This window comes from Diadema setosum, chromosome 22 (genome assembly GCF_964275005.1).
Source record: "Diadema setosum chromosome 22, eeDiaSeto1, whole genome shotgun sequence".
NCBI classification, from domain to species: domain Eukaryota; kingdom Metazoa; phylum Echinodermata; class Echinoidea; order Diadematoida; family Diadematidae; genus Diadema; species Diadema setosum.
This window is the reverse complement of record NC_092706.1, coordinates 116,070-138,084: the sequence shown is the minus strand read 5'-3', so window position 1 is coordinate 138,084 and position 22,015 is coordinate 116,070. Positions and strand designations below refer to the sequence as shown.

The following is a 22,015-nucleotide window of genomic DNA, read 5'->3' as shown; positions in this document are numbered from 1 at the left end:
TCTTTCAAATCCTTATAAATTTGGCATTAAGTGCCAATAAAGAGTTAGATCATGTACAGCCAACATCAAACTACCCAAAATCATAAAATTGAATAATTCTGAAACCAGTCACCTTGTTTTACCTGTAGATGATATATAAATCATTTTTTAAATTCCAGTTACAAATGTACTTTACACCACAAATTCTTACATCATTTCTTGAAATCACTGCGCTACTGCACAGGGCCAATCATTTTGTCATATTAAAACCCTTTACTGTAACAAACAGACCCTAGCACTTTCAACATGAAAATATGACCCAAAAAACTCATAACACACACACACACACACACACACACATACACACACACACACACACATCCAGCAACCTAACATCTAAGTCCATTAAGAGGCATGCAATTGGTGTTGGTGGGTGCACAGTGATTAATGATGTTGTTGAAAGGACGATGTGATCTTGCTAAGATATGGACTAAGTGGTCGGGTTACATAAAGACTTCCCCACAGCAAATGCCTGTATGATGAATAAGGCTTGCAGACTGCTGTGTTGGGAGAGTAATTAGACTCCCTAGCCATAGGGTACTAGCACTTCGCTCTCTTCTGTCAGATAATACTATAGCTCTAATAGCCGTCATACCCAGAACATGAGTTGCAAAGTTGCAAGTTTTCAAACAAGAGTTGCACACTGAGAATTCATTGTAAAAATGCACAGAATCCCATATATCATTGCCCATGAGGATGGATTTATAATCTCATTCAATTTTCTCTCTGACTCTTACACATTCATATCTCGTTTGGAGAGCGGCTCCTTAGAATACTAGGATCATTATCATGCTAATGCATGACTCCAGTCCCATTGTCTCTGTGTTCCCAGTAGGTAAAGAGACAGATGCCAGGGATCTACAGAATAAATGCACAGGGCACATAGTTGTACATCATGTGGATTCCTAACCCAGGAGCCCCTATCATCAATGTCTGTTTCTACAATGTGATACACCTTGTGTTGTAGCTCACATAGTGGTTATTGCATTGGTTTTAACGTGGTCAAAGTTTAAATGATATGCTTTTGTGACATCCTAGAAGAGTTAACCTTGTCTCATCCAGTAACATCTTTTGAACAGTATATAACTGTATCATTCATTTCTTAGGTAATTTTCGTAATCTATCTAAAGTAACACAAGAATGCATGCAATGCAAGACTTTGAACCATATATGAAATTGAAGACAGGAAATTGTTAAGGTACACAAATTTCATGATAGTAATTAAACTACAATGTAGAGAACATTATATCCTGCATATATCATATGAATTTAGATGAAAAAAGAATGAATATGTGCATCGCAGTTATACAGTGTGTGTGTCTTCACATTCCCTGATCATTCATTAAAAACATATCATACAGTATAGAATATATGTACAGCCATGAACCATCAGCTGTTCAAGTTGATATAATGAACAGTAAATCTTGGCTTGTGGCTGTAGTGCTTTCAAATCAGGAGTTAAAGAGAGAGAGAGAGAGAGAGAGAGAGAGAGAGAGAGGAGATACGGTATCAAAGGGTTGTATATTGTACAGCTACAATGTACATCAATACATATAATAAATCTCCCCTCAATCTACTACAAGCCTCTTGTTTCTCACATTCTTGCAACAAGATTTCATATAAAGGCCTAAATAGGCTGATAAATTGAAGTAGTATTTCACCATTACTGTGAACCGGTAACTTAATATAGAAAATAAGGTTAAATTGCATTTGTGATGATCAATACCAGCAGGGTATATCACATCATGAAAACACAAAGCAGTCAACAAGTACTGCCACTCCCATAGTGGCTTCTTCAAAAGAGAGAGAGAGAGGAAAAAAGAAAAAGAAAAAAGGAAAACCTACAGTCAGACCTACATCAGATTTATGCATTACCATTACCCATCATTCATGTAGGCACAAGTGTAGCCATACCCCATGCAGTGAACATGTGGCAGTCTGCCCACATGTTCAGAGGGAGTTGCATTACATCCTGAGTAGTTTTTAGCTACCATCCCCATTTCTCGTTCTCCCCACCCCCCCCCCCCCGACCCCACCCCAAATTGCAGTTTTGACGTCAAAGTCGTCCACACTCCACGTGCTGGCTCCTATTGCTCACATTGACACTTGACTCAGGCATTGCCAATTTGGATAATTATGGAGGCAGAGGGACTAGAGGGGTGTAGGGTGGATCTACCACAGGGTGGAGCTTAACCCTCAGAATATCAGAAGCCTTCCCGCTTCTTGATGTTACGAGCAGGTAAATAAGATTAAGTAGCAAGTTGATCCAATGCCAAGTATTCCACATTCATACAACATTCAGAAAGGGAGAGAAAGAGTAAGAGGGAGGGAGTGAGGGAGAGAGAGGGAGAGATGGAGGGAGAAAGAAAAGAGGCAGGGCAGTCACCTTGACTTGGCTGTAAATGAAAAACACTTATCACATTAAACACAATTAATGACATGCTTACATCAACGATCAATATTTGATACACATGATTAATTATTCAATTAGCAATGCATTATACCTTTATAAAGCATACATGACTGAATGATTGAACATGAATGTAAAGTTCAGCAGAACTCTGACTGTTTTGCTGCCATCATCGCTGCATGAAAAGACCACTAGAGTTTGTGGTGATGTGCATGGAGATGTACAAAAAGCACACAGATAATTCACCATATTTTCACTTTTCTAGCATAATGAAAGAACACTTGATTTACATAATTATACCTCTTTCGTAAAGCAGGGAGAATTATATTACCCTTCAAACTTTGAACATATGTCAGTATATACTTAAAAAACAAGAAATTTGTGGGAATAACTTTATATTTTATCATTTTCCATACATGATGTCACAATTGTAGTGGTCTTCTCATCAACCATAGTGGTACCAAAACTTTAAATATCCATAACTTTCCAGCAGATTATCCAATTTTTTTTAAACTTTGCTGATGTATTCTTCATATATTGTTGCATTCACTCAATCCACCAACTTGTTGTATATACACTCAGCAAAAAAAAAGAAAGTAAACATGTTTTCCAGCTAAAACTTTTCATAGAAGATTTTTATGAAAATCATTGTGTCATATACCATATTAAAGATTATTTAATTGGCTATCAACCTGGTAGGGTTATAAAGGGGGCAACTTTACGCATGAGTAAACACCTTTCGTTTTGTCCTCCAAGGCAGAAAAGTAAAAATTGCAAAAATTGACATATTGAAATTCATTCGCAAATGCCCTCCAAGATAGTAATAATAATAAAAGACCAATTTAACGCAAGGAGAGACATGAATGAAATAGCAGAAATAAGTTTCCGTTCCCTAGTTTCTCTTTATATTCTAAAACAAATACCTAGTGGGGAAACTGAAGGTGGAACATAAGAATTTTCTATCAATCAACATAAGCCGTAAGCCGTAAAGGTGATAAAATCGACAGGACCGTAAGCCGTAAAGGTGATAAAATCGACAGGATTTCTTCATTTCACCTTTTGATTAAGGAATTTAGGAATGCATGAGACAAATTCAAGAACCAAATATTATTTCAAATTTTCTTAAATATGAATAACGTTTCAAATTTAACCTCCTTTGTTTCAATTCTTTTTCCCTGATGTCTTTTGACTATGGCTTTGACTGAAGATTCTTCAATTTCCTCCATTATTTTTGGCCTTTCTTTGTCTTTAGAGGGTTTCAGAGACATCATAGAGATCATAGGTTGTTTTTTTTTTGTGAATCAATTTGCAATTTTATTGTGTTGAATTTGTCTTTTGTTCTCATTGTTATATGGAAGAGCATACACGCTTGAATAACAACCTGTCCATTTTTGCAATTTTTACTTTTGTGTTCACTCATGCGTAAAGTTTCCCTTTTAATTGACCCGCTCGGTTGATAGCCAATTAAATTACCTTTAACATGGTATATAAAACACCATTAATAGCCAAATAGTCTATGAGAAAGATGAACTTGAAAAAGCGTTTACTTTCTTTTTTTTTGCTGAGTGTATTTGGATTTCAGTCCTGTATCATTTCAAACTTCTCAATTGTACTACAAGAAATACAGCCTTATTTCAATCCACCCCATCTTTTCAAACCCACACCACTCAAAAATGAATATGCTTACAGTATGCATTTTGATTACTGTAAGGTTATCAAAGCAACTACCTCCTCCAAAGTCTGGATTCCAGATGATAACACAGTCTGTTCTCCGCATCAAAAAGTGTAGTAGATGAGGTTACTGTCTATCTGGTTCTACTCTGGTATATTTCATATCAAAAAGGAGCTTACCGACAGACAATGAATCAGTTTCATACTGAAATTCTATCATCATAAACTAAGATTGCTGTAAACAAACCTTTTATAGTTATTGTTTTTCTCTAAAAAAATGCCATTATAAATGCTGATATTATACATGACATATGGAAAAAGTAACTAATTCAGAATTCAGCCACACTTGTAAATAAATCCAACATGGTAGGGAAAAATAAAGTACAGCCAAGTTGAACTGATGTGTGATCCTAAAATAGCTATCTCCTTCCTGTGGTGCATTACACTAGTCATTTGTCATTAAGTCTTGGGTCGCACTGGATTTCCCCGTAGCCTGCCAACATTTAACTCAATATATGGGACTAAATATAGAAGGGCACTGGGCACCTTGCAACTTTCTGGCACATGGACAAAACATGAATCCATAAAAAGAAACATTCCAGATTTTACAAATCCATTCAGCATGTAAAATCTGTCAACTACAGAGGAGTCTCTAGGACACAAGCAATGGCTCATGTCAGTCCTATTCAAATGACCTTCACAAACACCACTACATTGTATTAACAATTAAGACATGTTGAGCAATCTGCAATGAAGTTGATGGTATATTAAAGTGCGTCCATCTGTCCTACATGCATACAATATGTATGATTTTCAATTTTCCAAGTTTCTGGCCACACATAGAACATACAACTTTCATAGCTATACTGTATACCCACCAAGAGTGCTACAAGAAAATGTGGATTGATATGACTGCTTGCTACATTGTACATGTAAAGGGAAAGAGAGAGAGAGAGATAATAATATGTGAGAGAAGGAGTGAGCCTTGAGAACAAAGAGTGTGTCTGAGCATTAACAAATGTAAATCAGCAACACTTACAGGTTAGACTTGGCAATCAAATCAAAATCACACACGGTTTTACAAAATTTGCACAAGTTCTGTCCTTCCATACGAAATGATACAAAATACCTACATTCATTCACTTCTAAAATACACACATACTCATCTGCATGCACAAACATATTCATACATACACACAACACAAAATATATCCTATTCATGTCATATGATTTCTCTTCTGTAGAGGACTATGACATCACTATGTCAATGAGTCAGTGGGTACACTATAGCAGAACTACTCAGCACACTGTTAAAATGAGATCATACACTATGAATATGTGGGCATACTTTGTGTATAATGAAAGTTATTTTGTCTCCTTGGTAACAAGAGCATTTCCATCTATCATCAGCAGTAGGCAGATTCCCAGTAGAGATTATTCAAATTGAATGTCACCTGGATATCACTGGAGACCTACATGCCATCTCAATGTCTGCTCCTATTATTACACAAACTCCATCTCCCGTATCATATACACTGTACACAGGAAACCAACTGTTCCAAGTCTTAACTGTTCTGAAATCCATCTTTAATGATCATGGCCATGGCATATCAACCCAGTTTAGCCTTTCACTGCGGACTACACACTTGTACACACACCACATACAGTCATAAAATGTCTACACAGCCTTCTGTGGAACAGTAGCACCATTTGATGGTCCTTGTAAGGCAATGAAGGCATACTTAACCTTTTCTTTAGAGGAATGCATTTAAAATCTACAGTAAATTGCTTCATCTTTGGAGGTACTGGGTTGGCAGACAGCATGATACTGACTAGATCTCAAGAAAAGATACCTCAAATACATTAATTATCAAACAATGTTGTATATCAATCTTACATATATTTATATCAAAACATGAATCTAAATTGTGTACGTCATATTTGTCTCAAATTAGATGTAGGTCTATTGTACATAAAAAAAACCACAACTAACATTCACATATCAACCTTCTTTGAGCTTTCATCTCACTCAGCATCACTTAGTTAAGAAACTAAAGAATAAGTAGTTTCCACTGCACTATCACTATTCTTACAACTACATAATGTATTACCATCACCATCATAACTTATGAATCATCAATATTCTCTGCTATCACTACTGGTTTCAGTGTTAACAAAATTCTAATGAACAAATTTTGATATTTTGACAGAGATGACAAGTTTCTATGGAACTGGTGCACCTTCACAGTCACTGTCAAAACTGCAGTTAGTTCTACACAGCCCTCACCACACCAAAATTCTCATTTTGTCCCAGAGTGTATACACACCTAATAGGATAAAAGTCATCAACAACACCATGATTTTTATTTTCACACCCTTTGTACATGTTTGAATTCTGCCATTGCCACCCTACACCGCCAGCAGTCTATCCTACAGGAATCCAACATCCTACTTCAAAACCCTTATACTGAACCCCTTGGTAAACAATCAAAATTCCGTACACTTTGTGATCAATACTCCCCCAATGCTGCACAAACCAACCATCCCCATGCTACATGCGTAGTTTGGCATGTTGTGCCTTCATAGACTTGGGATGAACATGGATGGCAGGCAAATGCTCATATTGTTCTCATCAGTCTCTTTTCTTCCTCTTCCCATTATGCCATCCTATTACCATCTCATTCCCTCTTTCTTTTATCCTGCCTGCTTCTCTTCATCCAAGTTTCCTCTCATCGTATTTTTACTTTCTCTGCCAGGTTACCAATATATTAATCCTGAATCATCATACTAGTATTCTACAGCATCACCTTGGATATATTCTCCCTTGTTCCCAATCTGGTGTGTCTTGTACACTTTTACACAAATAAACATATACTACTACACACGTACACACACACACACACACACACACACACACACACACACACATACATGCATGTACAGACCTCTCAAAAAGGATATGATCACTGTGTTATTCTGTAATACTACAGAATAGATCAAAAATATCTTTACAGACATTTTACAGAAGACTGCAGAGCTGAAGCATTAATATCAAACTTTGCAACCAAATGGACCATTCTATACTTTGCATGATCTTGAGCTCGTTTCATGAACATTTTTCTTTCTTTCTTTTTGGTTTTGCTTCTATCTTTAAATTACCTTACTTATGTTATTACAACCTGGTGTTAATTGTTTTATGGACACTTTGTTTTATTCGTTTGTAGCAGGTCATTTAAATTGTACTTGTTATAAATAAAGAAATGAATTGTATGTACAGACCCATTAAAAAAACAGCTTCAAATTGCTGAATGGGTCTTCCCGTATTGAAATTAATAAATGAATTGTGAATGAAATGAATAAACCAATAAGTCATCCATCATGCTTGATGGTACAATTGCATAATGCATACTACTACAATGGTCTAGAGGTATCACAAGGCATACAGATGCACATGTACATGCACAAGTTTGTTTACAGGTCTCTTACAGACCATGGCTGTTAAAATGCACATTTTCTACAATATTTTTATTGATTATCCACTTTTACTTGTAAATTCCCTATCAACAAAGATGAAATGGATGCTACTCCCTCCTATCTACAATATCAAAAGCAATAGTCTAGCATATTGTGCAGCACTGAAGATTGATGAGTTTACAAATATTAGTCCGAGTTAAGTGACATTTCTTCCCATCCCATAGCTGTCTCTCTTCCCCTCTACATTGCACTCTATTTCCAAACAGCCTTTAAAGCTATCTCCACAGGACACTATAGCAGCTTTTAATCTCCCCGGAGAGCTACACTTTAATCCTTATCCTCCTCAACTCCTCCTCATCAATTTGGAGGTAGGAAGCTGTAATAGCTCTGATCCATTTTTTTTTATTTTTTAGAATCAATCTTTTATGTCAAGATGAGTGAGGGGATATTAACCCTTCACTGCTTGAGTCGCCCACAGCTGTCCATTAAAAAATCACATAGTCACCCACAGCCACTCTTGTCTGTCTGTGTGTGTGTGTGTGCATGTGTGTGTGTGTGTGACTTAAAAGGAAAATTTCACACATGATTATATCAGGTTAATCATCCCTAGGACAGTCTATTTTGTGTAAAGTTAATCACCAGAATTCACACTCAAGTTGTCTTGACTCATGCAAACTACTGTGAAATCTAATGCCTTCCTTGATAAGTAGAGGCTGATTATGTACAAAACCTCAAGGTGTCCAAGGGTAATAAACAACTAACTTCCCAAATTTCACTCAATATTTCTACAGGAAGATAACATTTGAAAAATTTTAAATCTGCAGGTAAAGTGTGTGCCTAAAAGCTAGAACAAATGCTAAATACTGACTCTTTATCTTCAATATAGGCATGAAGAGTCGCATCAAAGAAGTGATCATTCTAACTAACCAGCCAGCACCCAAAGCTATTTTTGAAGATGAAGACTAGCTCATGTTGGTGCAATCATCCTCCTCATCCAGTCTCACCAGAGCCTCATCTCCTCTCATTCCTACATCTTTTCTCTGTCTCCTCATCTCCCAGACTCCTACCCATCCCTCTGTCCCCTCCCCATCAATAACACTTTCTCATCACCACAATCTCCATCTCCAGGTCATGTACATTGTACACGTTTGCTACTGTAAGTGCAGATAAATTATAATTACTATATAATGGGAGTCAACCCGTCTCACTAGAACAGACAGAAGAATTTGGTTGGAGCTACAGTTACTGTCTTTTCTGTTTGAAACTTGATTGATTACCCACACACTGGTTTTGGGTTATACACATAATTTGGTGGCCTTCTAAACTTCCTATGCAGGTGTTCTTGAGCAGTTGAATAAAAAATGCATTTAATGCCAGCAACAAGAGAGAAAAAAAAAAAACCAAACAAACCTGTTAGTCTCAACTGTGTTTAGTAAGCAATGCATATCATGTGCTGTGATACATACATTCCCTGGACAAACATAAAAATTTATCCAAAGACCATAATAACAGTGCTCAACAAATACAGAGCTGCTATCTTCCTTCTGAAGTGCATTCAAACACTTTGCTTGAATTCAAATACAACATATAATTTCTTTGCTCTTCTAGAATTGATATGGCAAAGTAGTTGACTGAGGCTTGCCTGACCTGGCAACATATACCATGGGTAAAAAAAAACTCCAGCTGCAGTATAGAGAAAGTGAAAGAAATTGAATAATTGATTTTTGTTTGTTTGTTATAACGGCATCAGGACCAGAAATTTAATGAAATTAAATAACAGTCTAGATATACAATCATCATTTCTCTCAAATAAGACTGGTGCGTTACGATATGCCTATAGATTGTAATTCACAGATGACAATCTATGAATTGAAATACAACAAGAACTCTCTACATGTGCAGTGCAGTCTCTCTCTTTTCCTTATTCTTCATTTTATTTCCATCTTTTTCCCCTCCATCTTTTTGCAGCTGTGCTAGCAATAACAGCCCACACATCACATCCTTCCAGTCTATAAACATGGCACACACTGGCAAACAAATTTCAATGAGGATTTGATGAACTTGAGGAGAGACAGGTGTAGGTAGACCTTTTGAGAAGCCATTTTACATAGAGAAATTTTATACATCAAAAACCTACTGTGCATGAACTGTATGATGGTCTCTTATTCCAATGTCAAATCTATTGGAGATACCTAGTACATGTACAACAATCAACGTTTTGTGGCACAAAGCTTTTTAAAACAAAATTGACTTCGGGAGGCTCACAAGACTAAGATCGGTTACACACGAGAGAAAATTTGTAACTTGAATCATCATTGTAATGATGATTGCAATTTGTCTTTAGAATTATCGGACCTTACACACGCTCGCTTGAAAACTGTGATTAGAATTCGAATTCTCGAGCGAAGGTGTTACGTAATCCTTGGTGACTTGTCAATCAAAACAATGAGGTTCTATAGCGATCGAGTGCATGCATGCGGCGCGCGTATTATCTACGGAAGTGCTTGAAAAGTCACGTAAGCTCCGCCCCTCAAAAGATGTTTTGGAGTTCAAGCATTACACATGCAAATTTCGCACCGTAATTTTAGTGAAACTTCACTGGAATTCACCTCCGGACTAGAATTTGAATTCGTGATTGTGATTAGCATTCGTGATTCTAATTTGCTTCCACACGTGCTGAAAATTCGTCATTAGAATTATTTTTCACTGGAATCATCATTCAAATGACGAATTTTTGACCGTGTGTAACCGCTCTAAATCATCCATGATATTCTAATTCAAAACACAAGGGAAGGATAACAGCAAACAGCCTGTTTCCACTTCTGTAAAGAACATTTACAAACTACACTGGCCTTACACAACTGAGAGTTATGACATTCATCACAAGAAATCACTCAAGTATTATAACAAGTTGAGAAAAACATTTTGAAAAGAATCAGCAATTACATGTATGCAATTGTATTTTGGGATATGTCAATAGATTACAGAAAGATAGAAGAGTATTAATTGCCCTAGAGATATAACCTGATATTCTGTCAACTCTCCAAGGCATACTACTGTTCCTCCTTAACCAAAGAATTTTTCTTTGATTGAAACAAATAAATAAATATCGCAAATATCTATGGGGAGAAAACCCCAACACAATCACCATGCTTAGTTTTCTCGGGACTGTTGTTGTTTTATTTCCCCAGTTATGCAAACATTCTAAGGTTATAATGCAGTATTCCTCAAGTTATCATCCATGTACCTAGTGAATGCCAAGAAATGATTCTCATTGCCTGTAGTACAACACTGTGTAGGAATCCAAAATCTATCTATCAAGCTTTTTTAAGGTACACGTACAATCAATTAAATGGCACTAAGTAATCACTTCCACATTAAGAGGAATTCCAAGCTAATATACTTATAAGTTGATCTGTGAAGAATGAGTAAAATGTGTAAAATCACAAGAGTGAAAATTCGATCAAAATCTGATTATAAAGGAAGCTATGAAATGTATTTTTTTTTTTGCACACTGTAAAACACGATATTTTCGCGAATTGGAGCCGACATCTTTTTGCGGCATGAAATGTTCGCGAGGTGCCTCTAACATTCAATGCGTAGGCCTTTAGTGTAGACAAGAACTTTCGCATGCATTTTGATTTCGCGAATCTTGGCTCTCGCGAAATTCGGAAAATTTAAATGCAAGCGAACATTCCTCGTTTTACAGTAACGGTTCTAGAACAGTTAATATTAATATATGCAAATGAGAAAGCCTATTAAATGCTTACGCTCAAATTTTTCACTTGATCAGGTACAAAAATTGAAAAAAAAAATGTCACGATGGGCTTATCATCTTTCTCTATTTTTTTGTTTTGTTTTGATGGGTGCATTGCAGACATCTGTAACTTTGCAGTATTTTGACAAAAAGTAAATGGTAATAGATGTTGATATACAATGCATCTATGCATCCCATCTCACAAAGTAAACCCCAAACAATATTTTTGACCTGATTGATTACATCTATCTCCACTGACCACTATGTGTTAGTGTGCAAAATGTGCAAAGACAGAGTGACTTGAATTGTAGAAAAATCATCTACAGGTCATCATTACATAACATATGGAATGTTATATTAAACTTGTATGTAGATTGTTATAGTTTTCATTAGTTTGTCAAGAAATCTCAAAGCAAATATAATCGTATATATAGTTACATGTAAGGTATGCTGTAAACAGAAATACAAGCAATAAAGTAGGACCAAATTCCTTTTCTTCCTCATCTGAATGAAGAGAATTTGCTTTCGTTGGAGTTTATTCAGTAAGAAAATGTGTGTGTGTGAGAGTGAGAAAAAAAAACTTGAATACATAGGTCCTATGTGTTTCTTTTGTGAACTACTGAAAAGCAAAAATCTTGACCTGGTTAATTATGTCAGTGTGTATGCTTCAAGGGCAAACAAGAGCTATCAATCAAATCTGCTGTTTACATTTCTCCATTCTACCTGCCAAGATACAGATGCTGTTACCTTGTTTAAGTTGACAATATGAACTAGCGACACCACAACACTTCTTAGATCGTGTTTGGTCAAGGTTATGAGGCGTTCACAGCATGACAGTGACAGTCTGTGATATTACCTTTTCTGGCTTTGAGTCTACATGTATTTCTGTGTCTGTAGTCTTACATTTAGGCATTTGAGAATGAACTCTTGCCCATATTCTATAGAACTACAAAACAGATAGAGTGTACCATGGCACAAGTGTCATTACAATCAAACTTATATAAAATTCATTCTTTCTCAATTCTTTTTACAATAACAAAAGCAAAAATCATGTTTTCAACCAATATAGGGCCTATACAGTAAATGATTATAACTTATTTCAATACCTGAAGACAAAACATGTAGTGTAAAACTTTAGAATTTTGTTTGCATCTTCTTTATGGCCTAGTACACTACTGAACCTCGCACCATAATGTGTTTTTCCTGTGGTAAAGTCATTTTGAACAAGTAGGAGCACTTAACTCTCACATCTAGATAATGGTCCCTTTTGATTTTGACATAACTTGTGGTTATTTTTTAAGTATTTCAAGGTCCTGTCACAAGTCACCTTAAATTCAAAATATGTTTCACTTATTAAAAAATAAAATAAATGTAACATTTGAACTGGTCATTTCTCACTGGGAAGTAAGAGGATTTTGTTGAAGCAATCTATTCTCATCGCAAGAAAATACACATTGACAATTTGTGTTTGCTAGCATAATCAATGTGCACCAGATATTCAAGAACAGAAAATATTTTTTCTGCAGTGAGCATTCTTGCTGTAAGAAGTCACAACAAACTACAAGCTAAGTTCCTAAAATCACACTCATGTGTGCAGCTATATGAAGACATTTTGAGAGGCTTTTGGCATATTAGCAATGTCTACCAAATGTGGTGATTTTCACTGGCAATATGATTGATCTGGATGAGGGAAATTACCTCCTTAAAACCTTGAATACCAGCTGTCAGTCTTATGAGGCATCACTTGGAAGGTATCACCTGTGACAATTGTCTTGGGGAAGAAATCCCTCATTTCCTACTCAGCTGTCTAGTCACATTACAGATCTATCTGTCAGTACAAAGTCTTACCCTAACAGGCACCTGGTACTGATTAATGGTTATCAATAGGGCAACAGTTTTAACAGTGTCTATCCCATCAAATTTGGTTCTTTTGTTTGACATCAAAATGAGACCATGAACAGCCCAAATAAGTCATTATTGCATGAAGATTATTTCAATATTGAATATAGCATGTTAACACTCTGTAAATTGGTTATTGTATTCAAAGCGAAAAAAAAAAAATAGAAAGGATATCACGTCAACTACTTTTTTTTTCTCTCTCTAGACTAATGGGGAAAAAAACTCTATAAAATCTTGGTACTTCACTATTTTTCTCACTTAACTCCTTCCTGGTTTTGGTTTGGGGTTGTTATTATTTCCTTTTTAAAACATGTGTGTACCTGTACAAGTCTAAAGAACTGAAATTGGGGGTTGAATGCCCTTATAATGCCTATTCATATTGGAAGCTCAGATACCACAAGCTAGTGACAAACAAACCATTTTTGCTGAACTTTTTTGTTTATAATTACTGTAATACCAGGCTGAATGTTCATGAAATAACAATCTTTGGGCAATAATCTATTTCTGCTTTAAATACTTACATTACCAACTCTTCTCATGAAAATGTTTACCATAAAATTGGTATTTTGAAAATCACAAATTTCACACAAGTATTAGTCTACAACAACTTAAAAGGTAATAATGACCCAGATTTTTTACAAGTCAATTCCTACAATCAACCATCACACAGCTAGTTCTTTAGAGGAAAATATATATTTTTTTCTTCTATCTGTATCCATGTCTGATAGATACAAATCAGTATTTTGGGGGTGTACTGTGCTCCAGCATGTGTATTATGTTGGCTCTGGAGATTGCGCCAGTGCTCTCAGTGAACCTCCATGCGAGAATGTCAGCTATTTGCCTAGGAGCACCAAATCAAACGAGGGAACCCTATTCCAAGCAATCTTACTCATTATGTAGGCTGGACTGAAAGCAGAAAAGTTAACTGCTGACTTGGCACTGATGGGTAGGAGGCACATTACGACGAGATGCCAAGAATGAAGGACCTATGTTGGCCACTTTGGTCATATCACAATGCTATATGGGATTTGATTTGGAAATAGCAACACTGCACTGGCACCAATATAACTTGAACACTGCAATGGGCAACATGGTACAAGAGGTGAGGCTACAATACAATCAATGCCACAAAATGCTGTTTCCTCCGCATTCTTTCTATTCCAACCAGTCTCAACAACTTTCCATGTGAATGATTTGGACAATTTATCCTGAAGCCAGAGAGGGAGCATCAACTCTTTTTCAAGGAAGCATAGATGTTTAGGGAATGGCAGTGTGTTAACCAGTCACCTTCCAGACATGGCCACTGCTGGATGAGATGACTATAACACTTTGTGACGTCATGTATGGAAAGCAATATACATTGTGACGGAAAAATACATTACTTCAAGTTTGACGTATTTTCACTTTTCTAGCATAATAAAAGAGCACTTGACTTACAATTTCAGAAAGCAGGTCTGGGGGTGTAATATTATCCTTTACATACACTGTATGTTAGTAACAAGTCAAGTAAATGTGTACTTTTCATGGTAAATAAAATTTTGAAGCATTCTCTTTATATTTCTTTAAATAGTTTTCCATACATGAAATCCCGAGGTTGATGTCACCTATTTCCATTGACCCCTCTGTTAAACCCATGGATCAACTCATTGCTGTTTTTTTTCTTTTTTCTATTGCATGGCTCTGATGTCACAATACACAAACCTTTGCCACTTGCATTCAACAGTTACAAGTGTGCACTCTGTCACACCTTTTACTGTAAACAACATCAACCATTCAGTATCACATAAAAATACTTAAATGAGCTACTCATTCACCTTTCACAAAAAAAAAAATGGTTGCCATTTCTGTACTAAATTCAAGAATTTGTGTGGACCATATCTGTTGACATCAAGGTATTGTATAAAACAACTAGTGTATGGTCTTTACTTGAGCAATGGAACAAGATTTCACACTTGGTGAAAGATGAGGTGCACTTTTCAATTCAGCTTCGCCTCGTTAAATAGAGCGCCTCTATCTTTCACACCGCGCCAAATTTTGTACTATCGCACTCGTTACTATTCACTATTTGTATGTCTGTAATGCCACAACCGTAGCTCTAGAGGGTATATGGTTCATCTACTTCACTAATTCTAATGTTATTCTAATTCAATTTTCCTTATACCCTTCAATTTATGTGTAAATTGGTCTAACTATGTGCTCAAACTCAGACATATGTCAAAAATATAATGTCCATAACAGCAAACATTACATCTATATGCAGTAACTGCCGCACAATAAGTTAAAATGGATTTAAATTTTTACTGTTTATAATTAAGGGTTATGTTTGTGGTTCCATTGTAGGAGTTCAGAATGAAAATGTTTTGGTATGTTAATGATTTTTGAAGCTGCAAAAAAGTGTCTGAAATGTGATGTCTGGAACACTGGAACTGCCCACTACAAGAGAGAGAGAGAGAAAAAAAAAAAAACAACAACAAAAAACCTGTCTAATACAATACCTGATATCTCATCCTCATCGGCTTCTCTCAGGCTATGGTAGTTCCCCTGGTCAACGACGACATCCGACTCGTCCATCTTCTGCAAAGGTCAAAGCAAAGGATAAAGAGACTTGCCTATAATATACATTGTGCCTGGAAAATGAAATACTGTCTTTCACTCTTATCTAAATAATGATCTCAGTCTTCAAAAGAACAAAGTTCTCTGGAGAAAACGGAACCTGCTCTCTATAAAACAAATGGTATGGCGGATGTGGTATGTTAACAATGAAATTGTACAATATTGAGCATATAAATACACCGTACACATTGTACATTTGAACATCTGATTACTGAATGAGAGTATGTTTCACTGCTGTATCAAAACAATGCAACAGCTCCTTCCATAAGAAAAGCTGATCTTAGATCAGGTAATGAGAAAAGAATGAACATTTTTTTAAACATATGTTAGACACAAACTACTCTAATCATATAAAGAATTAGGATGATGAATTCATTACCAGCATTAGCTGTTTAATAATACGTGAATGCGAATTGAGAAAAATTGTGCTGTAATAAGTAAAGTAAGCTTTTCTTGCTTACAAATAGCATTAATAGCAACAGTTCCAGCATGAAACCGAATACGACTACCCTTGAACTGGTACATCCACACTGATGCAAGCCTAAAATAAAAAAGTGTTTCTTCCTCTGCTTTCTGTGTTTGCACAGCATGAAAGATTGACCTAAAATTTTCCTTCCTTCAGCTAGCAGAGAATGCTTTGCACCTAAAGTTAGCACAGTCACTGCAGAACTACTGTTCTGCCACCATTGATAATCACTGAATCCCCAGAAATGCAGAAAGAGCAGAGCAGACAGGCACAATCAATACTGCTCTAGCAATGCCACCGTTACAGCACTAATTCCCACATCCTCCCATCGATCCCACTATTAAAGCAGTGGTGGATGCTGCCTGTGCAGGCAGCACACAGAACCTCCCTCCCACCTTCACATCCACCACCACTGAAATTTAACCCTCTTCATCTCAAATTCCTACAGGAAGAATATCTACTGGTGCTGGGACTACCAACTTTCTTGCACCAGTGGGTGCGTTTATTAATTAATAAAGAAACTTTCTTGTGTTTGACACACGTTTCAATACCCACTATCAAAACATACAAATGCCTTGCAGATCTATAGATAGCATTTCTACAGTTATTGCATTAAATTTAAACTCTGTCATGAGTCACCTCTAAAAGGAGGCCTTGTCAATGCACAACATTTTGAACCATAGAGCAAAGATCTATGTGTAGTTGGCAGTGGTTGACAAGGACAGGTCTAAACTATATTAATTTTGTAAAATACATTTCAAAACGACTTGGCATTTACCAACACTACAGAAATGCACTTCTGTCTCAAACATGCTTTCCAATTGCACTATTTTTGACATTTCAGAAACAAATTCATAACCCCATATAATTAAAACAGCTTTGCATTTATCAACTGCCAAAAACTCCCTGAAAGGTGATTGGAAATCTTAATTCTGTGCCAGAAGTGAGTTGACAAATGCACCTAAACTGAGAAAGGTTTCAACAACCTGTAAGAGAGATACTTGTCTAGCACATTCATCTAAACAGGCAAAATTAATTCTCATATCAAAGAGGCTTTAATATTCTTATGAGGACATGAAGAGATCAGGAGTTCACATTTCTGGGACCCTCCTGCAGAATGAGGGAGACTTGGAAGCTCTGTTATAAACCTCTAGCAATCAGGGGTGCATGTCACACCTGTAGTATGACAACAAAAACATTTACACATTTCAGCAAACTCCCCAATCTTGTGTAAAAGAAACCACCAATTAACAGGTATGGCATGCACACACAAAGAGATATGTTACCCTGCCATCTCCATTGCTTTGGCAGGATTCATCTTCTCCTCCCTCCTCCCCCCCCCCCCCCCTTTAGATCCCTCTGTGGAAAAAGAACAAAAATATCTATCATTATTACGTTTTATTTTGTAAAGATTGGTCATTCAAATCAGACCCCTAGAGAAGAGACTGAAAGCAAGATGAAACTGTAAGACTGGCTTCACAGAGTTCTACTTCTGAAACTTGAGTGAGACTTCTAAATGTGACCCGCTACAACAAAAGGATCCTAAAGTCGCTGACAACTGAGCCGAGAAAATCGAGTTTGAAGTCGCATCATCAAAATTGGTCAAAACAATCGGTTTTCTGTTTTTGGCATTATTTTGTAGTCTAATGTTTTGTCTATCAATCTGCCAAAATTTCGAAGCTAAATAATGAAAGGAAAGGCAAGAAATCAGCGTTTTTCTGGGCCATGATTTTCCGACTTTCAACGTGACAGAAACGTGCTGAAGATTTGGATTTAGCGCCGCAGCTAGACTCCGCCCCTAGCAACGAGGGAGTGATCTTATTGGTCAGGGTGTGGCATCTTGATTACTGATTGGTCATGCGTAGACCGCTGGCACTAAGCTTGAATGAACATCGCGGGGATCGCGAGGAGCATGCCTTCTATTGTCAAGCGGTAAAAACTGTCTCGCCTCCCCTTGATCATGAAAGCGTCGGAAGGAAAAATTTGAAGGGGTTTTTCTCGAAACTCTGATTTCCTCAACTACTTGACATGCACTAATAAAATCATTGATATCTCCGCAGCCGAGTACTTTTATGAGTTGTGCTATATATGACATTAAAGAAGAAGAGTAAGGGAATAATATCATGCCATTTTCAGAAAATTGTCCTTCCCCATCTTTCGGATCTTTTTGTTGTAGCGGGTCACAAATATCTTGCAGGTGTTAAAGAAAGTACACAAGTATACAGAGTGTACGTCTGCACAGAGCCCCTCATGTACATACAGTGTGTAGCATCTTTCCAAGTGCGATACACATACATGTTCACTGTTGTCTCTTCACATGTTCTCTATACACATGACCTGGAACAAATACAGTCATGACATTCTGACACTGTGCTTGTGTATACAGGAGTATGGAGTGATACTACGCACACTCTAGGCCCCTCCTAAACACACACACTCACACATCAATCTGCTGTTGGAGGATCAGTTTCCACTGTAGAATTTTATTGCATACATTACAAACAGTTGATGTACCGGTCTCATTAAATTATCATGGACCTACAGACATAGCATAGAAACATACCTCCTCTAAAACCCTTTCCAAATATATATTGTATAGGCCTACAGGGCAAATGGAAGGAGAGCACCAGGTATGCAAAACGGCCAAAAGAAAACAAAATATCATAAATTTGTTGATAATATCTGGTTTTCATCTTATTCCTTAACTTACAAGCCAACAATTGACAGCTTGAGCACACCCTTTTATATTACTGTATACACCATATATTTTGCGAGTTTAAATTTTTGCGAATCGGAAATTCCCAAAGATTTCGCGAGTGGTTAAATTCGCGATCGTGGAGTCCTGTACTGAATGGAGAAGTGTAAATCACATTCACATCGGGATCAGAGTCAATAATATTTTCGCGTGTCTTTAATTTCGCGAATAACACCCGAGTCGCGAAATTCGCAAAAATAAAAACCTTACAAAATGTTCGACGTATACAGTAGTTGATGTTCTTCCATTTATACTTTAAAGAGGATGGCTAGTAACTGATCAGTAGGAATCAGTGGGAATGCTGGGGGATGATTGTTCCAATCCTTGTGGGATTCATTTATAAGAGTACATTATATCTATTGTTGTGTGAAAATTATTTGCTTCAGAATGGTCTCATAGTCAAGTAATGTGCAGTTTAATGTTTCCTGTACAGCATGCCTGTACAGCATGCCTGTACAGTGACGGGGTGATTGTTAATGGGCCGTTAACGATCGCCCCGTCACTGTACAGGCATGCTAACCTGGAAACATTAAACTGCACATTACTTGAATAACTTGAACATTCTACTAACTACATTCACATTTTTTTTTTTCGTATTGTCACTTACATACAAACTCAATTTGTACCGTAATGTTCAAAAAAACAAAAATATGTACATGCTGACTCTGACAATGATTATCTACATATGATGTGAAACAAGTCTCAATTCAAGATTCCGTATTTCCCATCATGTGAAGAGCCAATACACAACTACACTTCCTACAAAATTGGTCAATCAATAATGTGTTAAGAACTAGGCAGGAAGATAGACATCACTAGAATCTTCTATTTGGCAGACATTCAAATCATTAAGTGAGCATCTTTCTTTTACAGACATTTACAGTCCATCTCCAAGAAGAACATACATGTATCTCCCAGAAATGATCACAGAGCACTGTACCAGCATACACAAAATTCTGATTCTAAAAGTATGGCTTTTGGTTGGGCAAAGAAGAAATAGAGACATACTACAATGTGCTGTACAAGGTATTCTTTCTTTTCTATGAGAGCTGGTGGAATCTTCCCTTTCTGGGGAATATAGAGTTGTCTTTTCCAGATTAAAAAACCTAATGAGAATTTCAGTAATCCTGAGGAAATCACATACTGTGGTTTTCCTCAATGGGGTATGGTTGCATTTAGTGGCTATACAAATAAACACATCGTTTCAAGCATACATTGACGCAGATCAAGAACTCTTATACTACATGTGTAGTGGCCTTTATAACCTTTACACCAGATGGTTAAACCAGCAAATAATGGCGAGTTCTACAACATAACAAACCTTTGAAAGCTTCAGGCTTTTCACAGTAATCATATACTAGTAGTGCTGAAGTGGTACTCTGAGAAGACAGTGCACATGGGGTATGATTCCTTCCTACTACTTACTCCCAACATAATCACAAGAGACTGAAGCAGAATGAACTGGAAAAATTCATGACATGTAAATATTTGCAGGCCTCCGCAAAAAGCACAAAACAAGCTCCAGGCACTGAAAAAAAAAAGAAAAAAAAAAAAGAAATCTGACCTAAAGACAATAGGAGTGGACAGAGTGGAAGCTTGAAACACTTTACCATGCATGATTTTAATACACATCTTTGTTTGTCCAGCAGATCATGTAGATATGACTCATCTGTCAAGATACAGGATTCATAAAAGCTTGACAGATTCGGCTATAGTTTATATGCCGAATAACAATTACATACAATGTATTATTTCTCCTACAATTTGTAACTGTGCTTTTCCCCTATGCCAGAGTGCTTATTGCCTTGCAAAGTACAGCAGGGTTTGGTTTTAATCTTTTTAGAACTGTTTTTGTTTAAATTGTTTTGTTTTTCTTTCATCTTGTAACAAAAAATATGTAATTTTTCTTTTGCCTCAAGATAAAATGTGACCGTGCATCACAAAACGAACAATAAGTCGCACGCACTGATTTTGTGAGGACTGAAAATAGGTGAAAAGGGTCAAGTTGGTCAGTCTTGACTTTTTTATATTTTCTGAAAGAGCAAGTCTTCTACATTATGCTAAAATTTGGTATCATAAAATGAAAAGGAAAGTGTGTTTTTTAGCAGTTTATCTCGGACACTTTTATTAGAAAATTGTGATTAGGTGTGTCATTAGGGTTCCCCTTTCATTAATTAAAAAACCCTGTACATACTCTTCACTTTCAACTCTAATAACTTTAAAAAGGATGATGCTACTGCTTTGAAAGTTGACATTCATCATGGACAGAATGTGTTAATAGAACATGCTCAATTTCAGCTTAATCTGATAATCCCTTCATTGTGGTTAAACTGATGGTTTTCATCCTGTTTTTTTTTTTTTTTGTCCCATTCATTGCACAGGTAGCACGGCTTGGTGAAGATTAAACGCTTGAATGGACCCTGTACTTCAGAGCCTCTTTTCTCAATTCACACTTTTCCGCAGTGTGTGCTTTCTTTCCAATATTTAGATAGGTTAGAAGAGTCCATTTGATTTGAGTTATACATCATTTTAAAGCTTGTAGTCTGCTCTTTCAGAATATGCTCTTAATTAAAAATCCATGTCTGGCGCCTTTTTTTGTGTTTTGTTTTGTGGTGCAGGGTCACAAATAAAAAGCATACTTAAAGAGAAATGGACATCCTTTCATTACACACACACACACACACACACACACACACACACACACACACATAATCACATGACTTGTATGATGCTTGCCAGTATTAAGTGAGCATAGCTTTCCCTCAAATGGGCCATTATTCAGGCCGTTTTTCATTCTGTCAGTCAGTTACAGTCAATTGTAATTGGTCACTGCATTCAGTCACTCTACTATTGTAATACAGTACATATTTGATGAATGGATACATCTCACTGTACATTGGACCTAATCCCATACAGAAGCTAACACAGTGT

General features: G+C 36.6%; 1 protein-coding gene across 1 annotated transcript in view; it reads right to left on the bottom strand.

The window, feature by feature from the left end:
* Positions 1-22,015, bottom strand: part of LOC140245524 (uncharacterized) — a 114,852-nt gene that overhangs the window by 6,210 nt on the left and 86,627 nt on the right. Inside the window, exon 2 of the mRNA XM_072325088.1 lies at positions 15,746-15,824. Coding sequence (XP_072181189.1) covers positions 15,746-15,821 — 76 coding nt within the window. The 5' untranslated portion in view covers positions 15,822-15,824. The remainder of the gene's footprint in view (positions 1-15,745; positions 15,825-22,015) is intronic.